Source organism: Mirounga leonina, unplaced genomic scaffold (assembly GCF_011800145.1).
Source record: "Mirounga leonina isolate KUSES-001 unplaced genomic scaffold, KU_Mleo_1.0 Mir_242, whole genome shotgun sequence".
Lineage (NCBI taxonomy): Eukaryota > Metazoa > Chordata > Mammalia > Carnivora > Phocidae > Mirounga > Mirounga leonina.
Genome location: NW_023270627.1, coordinates 2,015,934 through 2,028,457, shown reverse-complemented (window position 1 = coordinate 2,028,457; position 12,524 = coordinate 2,015,934). Strand labels below are relative to the sequence as shown.

Below are 12,524 nucleotides of genomic sequence, written 5' to 3'. Positions count from 1 at the left end.
ATCATTTCAAGGCTGACAATATCCCCATCTCTCTGAATCATGGTTTGTTTGTTTGTTTGTTTTTTCCTTCTGGTAATTCTTGGTCGAAGGTAACACTTTGGCCCAAGAAGGGTAAACGGGCTTCCCAGTGCATGTGGCTTCACGGACCACCGCGCCGTGCCTGTGAGCGCCATCCACCCGTCTCCGCGTCCGCCCCATCTGAGAGTCATGAGCGCTGCTCAGCTGCATTCCACCCGCAGTGGTGGAAAGCCTCTTCCATCCCGGCCAGTAGTGATGCTGATGCTTAAAATACCCTCATTGCTTGATCCATCACTAGCTGCTGCTAATTGCTTAGAATAGTGAATGGAAGGGGCAAAAAAAAAAAAAAAAAAAAAAGGCATTTTGGAAACTGTCTAGCTGACTCTCTTTTTCTTTTATTCAGCGAGAAAATGATGAAAACCACAGCCAATAAGAGCCACACAGATAGTGCAGGTAAGTGTTCTTCCGAGCCTCCGCGGGCTGCCTTTGACTCGCTTTGACTGGTTTCCGAGCGTTTAACCTCTCTCTAAGTCGCCTAATTGGTGTGATTGCAGAGGCTTTCTGGATAACCCCCCCACCCCCCACACACCACCACACCTTTCCTGCTTAATGCTGAAATTCCAGATTAGTCATTAATTAAATCAGAGGGGGCGGGGGTGTGGCCTAAGCCCTTTGGTCCTCTCCATTCAGTCTTTAGTCATTCATTCACTCTTCTTTCATTTATTCACATATATGGCCCTGCATCCAACAAATATATATGTGCCTGGCACCGGGCAAGGACAGTGAGCACCATTCAGACAGGGCTGCCTGCCTGGAATTCCTGAGCCTGCGGGGAAAACAGATACAGAACAAGTAATTATATGTGGTAAGAAGGAGTGCAGGGTAAATGTTTAACCGACAGATCTAGCCTAGACCGAGACATTGCCGTGAGGAAGCGACAGGCTGAGGCCCGAAGGATGAATGGGACTACTTAGGTGAGTGAGGGAGGAGGGGACTACTTAGGTGAGTGAGGGAGGAGGAGGAAGAATCACAGCGGGGTGGGGGTGGGGGGGGACAAGGAGGCGTGTGTAAATGCTGTGGGAAGGAATTTATTTTCTTTTTTTTTTTTTTAAAGATTTTATTTATTTATTTGAGAGAGAGAGAATGAGAGACAGAGAGCATGAGAGGGAGGAGGGTCAGAGGGAGAAGCAGACTCCCTGCCGAGCAGGGAGCCCAATGCGGGACTCGATCCCGGGACTCCAGGATCATGACCTGAGCCGAAGGCAGTCGCTTAACCAACTGAGCCACCCAGGCGCCCCGTGTGGGAAGGAATTTAGATATTATTCCAAGTGCAAAGTGAAACCACTGGAAGGTTCTACAGTAAGGAAAGACCTCAGCCCACCTAAAGAATGGGAACGAACCAGAAGGGAGACAGTGGTCAAGGTGGGAAGAGAAGGTGTGCTTGGACCAGAGCCAGCTTTTTAAATGCCAGCATCCCCCGCCCCCCGCAGAAGAAGCCCCAATTATATTCCCAGTGGAGTTCACCAATATCCAGGTATATTTGATGTCCATCTTATGCGGCAGGCTCAAGGCAGGCCTCCTCTCAAGAATATGAGATCTTCCCTTGTGTTGGATTAGAAATAGAAATCATTACCAGGGACATGTTCAGCTACTGAATTACACAGGAAGCATGTGGCCAGTTGGGTGAAACCCCTAATTTGGGGAAGCCACAGCGTGTTACACAGCACGGTGGAATGGACAGAGCTTGGGGCTGCTGCTGAGACCTCTGGTAGACCTAGTTCCGCCCTAGCTAAGGACAGTCGGTTCAGCTATGAAGCCAGCAGGGCTGGGCATCCAGCGTTTCCAATCCTCATGGGGTTTTTTGGTTTACTTAGAAATCAATCCGTGACCTTGGCTGCAGCCAGAGAATTATTTCGCGGAAATTGCTAAACTTGGCTTCAGACCAGTTGCCAGTTTGGGAGATGTTTGTTCATTCATTGATTTTCTCATCTATTATGAACGTAAGAGGGCAGGGGAAGGAATCTATTGAACTCATAGAAACAGAGAGTGGAAGGGTGGTCAGCCAGGGCTGAAGGTTGGGGGAAAAGGGTCAACTTCCAATTAGAAGATGAACACGTTCTGGGGGATCTAATATTAGCACAGCATTGTGATTATAGAGAACACTTCTCAACTCTATACTTGGAAGTTGCCAAGAGAGTAGATCTTAAATGTTTTCACCACAAGAAGGAAATGGCAATTATAGGACATATGATGGGTGTGTTAGCTAACACTACGGTAGTAATCATATTGTAATATATAAGTATATCATCAATCAACACATAGTACCTCTTAAAGTCACACAGTGCTCTGTGTCAATTACACGTAATGAAGCGATAACAAAGGGTGCCTACTAAAAGCAACAACTTTCCATGCCTCTGGATTCTATTCTAGGAATGCTAAGTACCCATACCATTGTTCTAATCAAAGATGCACACACTCTTTCACATTCTACTTTTATTCCTTTTCACTTTGGGTGACGTCATCATCATAATCGAGGGAAACATTTCGTGAGTGTCTCCTATATGCCGGGCACCGTTCTGGGTGCTTTTCATGCCGGAACTCATTAGCTCCTGATGCATCTTCCCTGGATGGATACCGTTATTATTCCCATGTCCAGATGAGAAGACTAAGTGCATGTCCGCACATAGGACACACACCCGCATGGTCCATCCCCCCGACCTGTCACTTTACCTCAGTCTTTTGTGTTAAGGTGCCCCAGTCTCTTTAAAGATATGTAAGCTGTTTCATTTCTTTGTTGTGAAAAATTTTGTAATTGTCTCTTTTGGAGCAAGGGGAAAGGAGCAGGTGTGATGTCCTTGGGATGTAGTTCCCAAGGTGGAATCAATAAGTCCAGAGGGATGAACTTGAGTAGCATGGGCAACATGCTGCTGGTTTTCTCCTCCACAAGGGCTGAGCAGGGTCGTGATGCCACCGGCAATGGCACGTGTGTTGTTCCCCACGTCCCTGCTGAGTTTGGTCTCTCTCGTTCTCATGTGTCACGGCTAGACGTGGTCCACGGGGCTTTCGGTGCCATAGCAGCCTTGTACAGTACGCAGAATGTATTAATTTTTCCAGAATCCTAGGAAGTAAGCTACCAGACTGATGGTATTAGCCCCTCCTGTAGACAAGTCCATGGAATTAGAGAGAAATCAAGGAGCTCTTTGGGCCAAGGGTAAATAAAAAAGGGAAAACCAGATTTCCTGTGACTTTAGGAATATTGGGTTTACGGTGGATATAAGAGGACAGAAGAAGCCTTCCATTTTGAAGACATACCATGTGTCTATATAGTAGATTATCATTTCGCACACATAATCCTGTAAGGAAAATGTGAGCCACACCACTAGTAGGAGTCACGCCTAGTCCCGCCAGTTTCCGAGCCTGTGTTCTTTCTATCATGACAGGATACATGAAATTCACATCAAATTTGCATTAATAAGATTTCATCTTACAATATACTTGACCTAAGGCAGATCTGGGAGGAGAGAGGGGGAAGGGCGACGTGCGTAGAAAGGAGTGAGGTTGTGCAGGCTCGTCTGGGCATGCTGGGAGCAGAATGCAAGCGCCTCCTGTGTGGGTGTGGAGAGCACATCCCAGCTCCCGTGCATCTCGTCTGAAGGGGAACTCGTTTCACGCTCAGGGTTCCCACCCACTGAATTCAGCTCCGTCCTTAGATTTCAGGGCCCCTGCCTCCAGACCTCAGCCCATTGCCGCCAGCCTCAGCTTTTCCACTTGCTGACACTCCCAGGTGAGGACAGGAGGCTGGCTGAGGCTCCCCCTGCCCATTCTGCTCAGGGAAATAATAATCACAGTTACCTGCATTGGCCAGGTTCTCCGTGTGCAACTGGGATGAGCAGTTCACAGGTGTTTGTTCCATTGGACTACATAATAGCCCATTGACCCACTTTACAGATAAGGAAACTGAGAAAGAGGTCACGTTACCTACCCAAGGTCATACCACTAGGAAGTGGATCCTGAGAATAATTTCCAAGATTCTCATTTAAATAATTGAGTGGATAATAGTGCCCCTGGCTAAAATTAGGCCTCCAGAGACAGCAAGTGGGTTAGGGAAGAGCAAGAGAAATAATGACTTTGACCTGCTTATAGAGGAGCCCTGGATCAATGTCAAGGTCTTTGTATGTGCATCTGAAGAGACCTGGATGCTGGAGACAAGGATGTGGGAGACGTTTACAGTGGTTGTAGTAGAAGCGACCTCCCTGGAAAACATGTCCAGTGAGAGAACAAGCTTCCCAGGAAAACACACCAGGATTTAAAGGATTGGCTCAGGAAGAACTGACAAAAGACTGTGTCCAGGATGGAGCAGCAGATAGGTAAAGAGAGAGGAGATAAGAGAGTTTAAAATCAACTGAGAAAGAAGGGAGTGAGGGACAAAGCCCGGCCTCACACCAAGGAGATGATGTCACGTGGGCCCCGCATCTGTTGGGTTGACAACTGACCGATGGCCGTCTTAGAAAGAGCCAGCCAGTGAATGATGGAGTTAGCAACTAGATGTAGTAGATTAGATGGTGAAGAGATTTGACAAATGAGTGTAGATTCCATAAAGAAGTTTGGTGGCGAAAGATACTTTGTAAAACCAGTGATCAGCATTCAGCTGTAACAGATGGTATGTTAGACTCAGGCCTCTTGTTCACATGGAAGGTCCGCAAGGTGCCCTGTTGCTCTCACCGTGTGAAGGAGAAAAGGGGAGGGGCGCCTGGGTGGTTCAGTCGTTAAGCGTCTGCCTTAAGCTCAGGTTGTGATCCCAGGGTCCTGGGATCGAGCCCCGCATCCGGCTTCCTCTCAGCAGGAAGCCTGCTTCTCCCTCTCCCACTCCCCCTGGCTTGTGTTCCCTCTCTCGCTGTGTCTCTGTCAAATAAATAAAATCTTAAAAAAAAAAAAGAAGGGATATAGAAGAAATATGTGCCTTTCTTTGGCTGAAGAATAGCAGAACAGTTCTTAATACCAAATGGGAGGTAGCTAGTGAGCCCTGTGTAATTTTCCTTGGAGAAATACCTCGATGGTCTCATTTGTGGTGCACCTGATGTCGTATGGTGTCGGTGCGTGTGTGTGTGCGAGCATGCATGTGTGTTGGCGTGCACGTCCGTGTGTGTCTCTGCCTGTGGGCGTGAAGCGATACTAAAGTGGCCTAACTGATTCTGAAAGGAAAACTTCCAATTCATTGTGACCGCCTTCGGAATCCTTGATCTCGAAGGTGCTTGTTAATTAGGCAGTTACTGGGAATGTTACTGGATGTTCTCTTACCGAAGACCTTCACAGTTGGAGAATATTCTTTGAGACCATTGCAGAGATGGCAAATCTTGCTCTTCTGGGGGTGATTTCGAATTCAGGGGAAACAGCCAAACGTTGGTCAGAGCCGTGCCCTGTGATGATAGGAGTGGCCAATTAGCTCATACAAATAACAAACAGCTCTTTGTCTGCCCTGCTGGGGTCCCTTTGGAAATCCTTAAAATGCTTTCGGTTCTGTTCTCCTGACTGCCCCATGGGGGCCGTGAGAGGGCTGGGAAGCTGGTTCTTGGAGGGTGAGGAACTTGGTGTACCATCGGCGCCCATCGACATTGCTGGGAGCCAGCAAGAGGACAGCTGTGAGCACTCCCTGGCTCGCGGGCATGCCAGCTAGCCCCCGGCAGCAGGTCCACTGAGGCTGGCTGGGCTGTGTGTGCAGGGGAAGGATTTCCCTGGGTGCTGAGCCCAGATGGAAAGAGAGGCCACTGTGCGTCTCCACTTCAGAGTGTGCAAAGCAGCCACGGGGTTCAGTCCTGGAAGGCCTGCCCACCCTATTGCAAACCTTCCACTTTGTCCTTTACAGAAAAGAGAGCTAACCAGAAGAGGGTGTGTGCTTGTGTGTGTGTAATGTAAATTCAGAGTCTACTCTGGAGGCCTCTTCCAGAGAACTCCATTGTCGTATAAAGATAGCGGCACTTCCTTTTGATACCTGTACCTTGCCGATCCTGTAAGTGCTACTTGGGATCTTTTGGAGGCATTTTCTGAAGCATACTGGGTCAAATCAGGCCCTTCCCGGATGGACTTAGGAAATCCATGAGGCTTGCTTAAGTTGGACCCAAGGAGCACAAGTTTATGGCAGCTAGAAAACTATTTAAGAAGAGTTTCTTTCTGCTGCCTTTTTTGATTCCTCTCCTAGAGAGTTTTTGAACCATGCTTGATTTTCTCACTAAAGGAGATGTGAGCAGAAGTCCTGCTTCCTTTGGTCTGAAAACCCGAAGGGATTCATGAGAGTACCCCATTCTTATTACTTTCCCCTCGGTGACTGGGCTGAATCTGCCCAGAACTAAGTGCATGTTCTCCGGATACATTGCCTGCAGGAAGTTGTCATGGAAGCACCCTGTGTTAGGTCCCAGACTTAAAGAATTTATTTTTCTATTATAAAATTACAGATATTTGAAGTGCAGATTTAACAATGCAAAAAGTAGTAATATAAACATATAAAACTTGGGGTACTTGGGTGGCTTAATCAGTTGGGCAACCAACTCTTGATCTTAGCTCATATCTCGATCTCATGGTCATGAGTTCAAGCCCTGCAATGGGCTCCATGCCCAGTGTGGAGCCTACTTGAAGGGAAAAAAAAAAAAAAAAAAAAAAAAAAATATATATATATATATATATATGACTCATGAAATACCACCAGCTAGAAAGAATGCTAACACTTTGTTATATATACATCTAATCTTTTCTCTGTGCAAACTTGGATAGATAGATAGATAGATTAGATAGATAGATGATAGATAGAAGTTAGCTTCCTTAATGTGGCATACTGCTCTGTGTTCTGCCTTCCACAACATGACATTTACAGACTGCATACTATAACCTTGCATGAATGTTCCATAATTTGAACCCAATTCTTTTTCTTTTCTTTTTTTTTTTTTGGCTATTTAGAGGACCAACATAATTAAAAATCTTTTTTCATACTGAAGGAGTTACCAGTAATCTGGATCGGGATGAGACTCAGAGCTTACACTTTCTGGGACACTTAGGTTCTTGGCTACTCTTTTCTCCTAGGAACGCTCCATGTTTCTGGAGGCAAGACTGTCGGCGCCCTGGAGTCCTCGGGGCCACCCAGCCAGCCCCTGCCTGCCAGCACCTCGGCTATACACATAAGCCTGCTCGACATGAGGCGGAGTGTGGCTGAACTCAGGCTCCAGCTCCAGCAGATGCGACAGCTCCAGGTACCCACCGAGTTCCGTGTGGACGATGTCCTTTGTCTTAGTTCCCCAGAGTCTGCTTTCTGCCCCCTGTTCACCTCCGCCAACATCCCTAGCCCCTCAGCACCTTCCTGGGGCTCTGTCTACCCTTTGTTCCTAAGGGAAAACTGAAGACCTAAAGAGGAGCCCCATAAAGGCATGGTTTCCTCTCTCACATACATAAAATTGGTCTAGAGCCTTCCACCACAACTTGAGTCGATCTGTAACCACTTCTTGAAGCTAGGCATGCTTTTACAAATGAAAAAACCATTAAACATCTGTTTTTTTGGAGGAGAGCTGGAAAGGGAGGAGCCTGTGGAGCATTCCAGTAGCCAGTTAAGACTTCCTGCTTACAAGTGTTTGGGCTCCTTGTCCTCCTCAGTGAGTGTGCGTGAAGGTGTGACAGGCAGCTATGCTGTTTTTGCAAGGAACTATGATGTATTTAGAAATAGGAGTTTAGACTAGAAGATGAATTCATAAGGAAAAGAAGCCATCGTGGAAGATTTTTTGAGAAACACATCTGCATTTTATCTGGAGAGTGTGTTGCATAATATTTTCCTTACTTTTTCCATTGTTGGGGATATATATGAACTGCATGGGAATCAAAAGGGAGGTTTTGAAAATGACCTTTTGTGTCACCAGTTTTGGTGAATCCGTCCCATCAGTCTGATGAAGCAGAAAAATGTATCACCTGGTTCTGGGTATAAGGAGCTGGGGCTATGCATTTCTTTATGAGATCGCTTTATGAGACCTTTATGAGATGCTTCCTGTGTCAGCCTCATGCCCCCTACCTTTGGGGCAGGTTGACCATCAAGGATGTAGTGCTGGCCTAGTCTATACCCGGGCATCTTCCTGACTTTAGGAAGCTCATCATCTAAACAACATGGCGTCTTCAGCTCCCTTACGGGAACTGGTAAGGGAGGTGCAGCATGGAAAGGGCTTCCTGCCACAGTTTCTCTCTCCCTTCCGCTCACTCATGGCCTGAGCCCTACATTTTTCACCACCTAATGAAAGCTAAGATGGTGATTTCCTCTTGCCCTCTACGTACCAGAGAACAAACAGAAAGGCAGCAGCTTGAGGGCCCTGCCCTGGGGCCCAACCATGGATTGTGAGGGTCGTCAGAACACACCACACTGCTCAGGGCTCAGGTCCGCAAAGGCTACGTCTCCCAGGCCACGTCCCAGCTACTTTAGACATCCCATGCAAAGCCATTTCAGTGCTCTTCTGAATCGCGTCATCTCTGACGTTCCCCATCCTTAGCCATTTGCTTCTCCCTGCTTTGCATTTTCAAAGATCCTCTGCAGTGAAGGGAAGCGTACAGATCGGGCTGAGAGTGTGTGCCAGGGTGACAAAGTCCAATGCCCACAGTGTCCAGGCAGCAACTTAACAAGTGAAGGAGGGACAATGGCAGGTTGGCCCTTCTCAAGGACAGTCACCGGTTGGCTCCAGCCAGTTCACAACCCGACAGCATTGGAGCTCAGGGTTTTTCTGGACATAGAGGTTTTATATGAAATTTTTGTATTCTTTCTAAAAAATGTTGGGAAGTAATTTAAAAACCAATGATTTAGTACCCTGCAGGTCAAATGACAAATGCGCTGGCCAGAATGGGTCTGCTGGGTCCCAGGTTCCTCCCTGGGATTTTTGGAGGGTAAGCCCCTTCTCACGCTGCTCCTGCCCATTAGTGCCACCTGCTGGCCATTTGGAAATCATCGCTCCTCACTGGACCCTCAGGAGAAAAAGAATTCCTGAATCTCCTTTGTGCTTTCCAAAGTGAGCAGGTGTTGGTATGGGGAGGGGGAGAGGTGGAATTGATTTAGCCTAAGTACCAGGCTTCCTTTGAAGTGTGGCACATTCGATACGGAGGCTGATGTGTGTGGCCGTAGCAGCACCCTGGCATTTGGTTTTCTGGCCGGCGAGGGGGTCGGGGAGGTTCCCCACAACCCACCACCCTGGGCAAACCTTGAACTGTGGTGGCTCGGTTTCAGAATCCTCGCTCCTCAAGCAGTGCGGGTTCTTCGGTCAAGGTCTGAGAATGCTATCTTAACCACACAGGTTCCTTTATTGCCCCAGGATTGCTCAGCCTCTCGCACTCTGGGGGTATAAAGAACAAAGCCAATGTGCTCTTGAGCTTTGAAGTTCATGCGGTTCTAAAAGAGCAGAGGCATAGGGAAAGCTTAAACACTTCGTTTCGCAACTGGTGGTGGTTGTTTCTACCTTGGTCTTTGTATTTTCTGTGTCCCCATCAGCTTTCACATCTGGCAGGCCTCTGTCTTTTCAGTCAGGGGAGTCTATCTATTTAAGACAAAAACAGTGTAGAATAATTAAGCCATCTCAGCACCAGTTCTCCTTCGGCATATGTGTTATACACTGAAAAAGAAGTGCAACTCCAAAGTGATTATAAGTCCAATAATGGAACTATCATTAGAGATATACGAAACTTCGTGGAAGAGTCTCCAAAGAACAAAAACTGAATTAGAAATTCAAATGTTCTTTGAACTGTGTTATAAAATAGTGAAACTGAATGAAATCTTTTGTGCTTGGCAGCCAGCTCCAGTAATTAGATAATTAAATCACTGGAAAATCCTAGACTGTAGAGCATATCCTATTTGAACATTTTATTTTCAGAATTGATGGATTATTCTCAGGAATAGAAATTTGATGAGGACACAGTGGGATGGGTAGTTTATAGGGCAAAAAGAATGTCAAGGGAGGCAAAAGGAGCCTAAGCAGAAGATGAAGACCACTAAAACTCTCTTAATGTAATTCCCTGCTCTCCAATTTCACATGAATTATTGGTCTAAGAGAATGGTACTCAATCTTGGCTACCTATTAGAATCACCTGAGGCCTTTAACAAAAATATTGGTACCTGAGCACCACTGCTAGAGTTTAACTTCACTGTTGTGAACCAGAGGCTAGGCACTGGTGATTCTAGAATGTTCTGGGATAAGAACTGTTGCTCGTGGTGGGTATTATGAATGCTCAGTCCTTTGAGATGCCTCTTAGAAATATTGAGATCTCAGCTATCACAAGGGTGAAGCAGAAACAGATGGGGTACCCACCACCCTGTAAGCATGAAAGACACACCTGATGACATCAAAACCCTGACTTCAAATGATGGACCCCATTCCCAGTGGCTAAGAGAATGTGTTCTCTCTCTCCTTAGTTATAATAGATACAAGAGCTATATAGAACTTCCATATGGTCATGTTCCCATTCTAAGGTAAAAGTTGGGTCAGCACTTAGCTGGCAACAATGGACAAGGGACAGGTGAAGGTCTTGTACCTAATAATTGTTTCTTTCAAAAGATGATTATCTTTATCCATTACCTTTTCTTGTGTGATTTAGAAAAAGCTTACTTTTCCTAAATGATGAGCTACATCTTTTTTTCCCAAAATGCCACAGTACTTGGATTTTCCCAAAGTAATCCCATATCCACCAAAGTGATTGCAGTTCTGTCCCTCATGTGGGCTGAGGGGAGAGATAAGCTTCTAGAAGATGTGATAGAAGTTCTGTGAGGGCCAGATGAGACTTGGCCTAAAGAGAGAATGGATATATCCTACTTCTCTAATTCCCACAGTTTTTTTTTTCCCTTGGTTCCTATTTCCTTATTCTGCCTCCTGATAAGTAAAAAAAAAAGGGGGGGGGGTTATTCTGGATTTAGCGTTCTATTTTTAAGACTACTGAGAATTTACTATGCTTTCCTAGGAGAGGAAGGAGGTAAAATATCAACATAAAAAAGAAACATAACAGTACACGGAGACCTCGTATTTGAAATGATATGATTCAATACAGTTATCCTAAGGTGTCTTTTTAAATAAGATAGTGCCTCATAAAAATGTGCCAGAGTCTCATTTATCTTCTGACATCCAAAAAAGATGATCATGGGACTGTGTATCCCTGAGAAAAGCACGCTAGGGTTTGGCCTGTGCTGAGCAGATCTATTTTTGCCTACTGGGCAGAAATAATTAATGGGACTAATTCAGTGCCATACAATTCACCAAGCCCTAGATAGACCTTCACACAGAGGCTGTCTAAGATGGGGAGTCATCTCTCAGATAACATGTGGTTGTGACCAAATATCTTATACATTGTTCCCTGCAGCCCAGGAAACTTAACTAATTCTGGGGTCTGGCTATCATCATGAAACTTCTGGGGTCTGGCTATCATCATGAAACTTCCTGATTTATGGTACAACTACTGTTCAGTGTCACTGCTGGACAGAAGATCAGTCCCACTATATGACACTGTTATAGTCTTAGGTTTTACCTAAGATATCAGGATTTAGTATGTGAGGTACATGTCCATTTTGAGGTGGGTGGAATTAGTTTTAGGTAGTTTCCTAGTCTCTGGACGTTGATAGGGATAAGTTATTTAATTAAATATTTATATGGTCAAGAACATTGTTCCTGAGTATTTTTATAAAAATGTCAAGGCATAGCATTCATAATAAATTAATGTTTCCTGAATGAGAGGGTAACTGTAACTGTACTTAGCTTCCCACTGTTGACAACTAGAAAACTGAAAAATAAATATATATATTAAATAACTATTTCCAGGCATTGGATAACAGACAACACAGGATTGTAATCCTTGGGAGAATAGAAGCAAAGAAAGTGAAACCTACACTTGACTCAGCTTTCTGCCTGGGGGCACTTTCAGATCATGATGTAGAAAGGAATGACCAGGCAGAGCACTGACAGCCTAATTGAGAAGACAAGATCAAACTTTAGAGAGCTGAAACAGCTAGAATTTGTGGAATAGGATACCAAATAAGAGGAAGCTCTGCAGAGAAAAGACTATATAAATCTGTGGTCTGTCATTGGATAATAAGCGTGTGTAGTGAGAAAGACCACCGAGCCAGGCAAAAACAGAGCAGGAGGCTCTAAGCTAAAAAATCCCCAGAGCTCACACAGGGCTGGAAGATGTTCATACTTTGACAAGCAAGAGTCAAGAGGCTTCACTGGTCACCTGGGGCATTTAATAGAGATCAGAGAAGAACCATGTTCTAGTCTTGGGACTAAACTAGTCCCAGAGGAAAGACTACCCTAGATTCACCCTAACAAAGCTTAAAACCAAGTCCCTGAAGACCAAAAATGATCCACAAGTAACTGAACCATCTGCCAGAGCAACTCCATCAGTAAAGGAAAACAAAATCTAGAACTGCCTGTCCAGCACTCAATCAAAAATTACTAGACATGTGATCCATAACCTTAAGAAAAATCAGTTGATGGAAAGCAACCACTAATGGCAGG

The 12,524-nt window shown here is 45.5% G+C and overlaps 1 protein-coding gene across 10 annotated transcripts in view; it reads left to right on the top strand.

The window, feature by feature from the left end:
* Positions 1-12,524, top strand: part of KIAA1217 (KIAA1217 ortholog) — a 287,017-nt gene that overhangs the window by 239,385 nt on the left and 35,108 nt on the right. For all 10 annotated transcript variants that reach the window (XM_035029509.1, XM_035029510.1, XM_035029504.1 and 7 more), the window contains 2 exons: positions 422-471; positions 7,090-7,256. In XM_035029509.1, the coding sequence (XP_034885400.1) occupies positions 422-471; positions 7,090-7,256 (217 nt within the window). The remainder of the gene's footprint in view (positions 1-421; positions 472-7,089; positions 7,257-12,524) is intronic.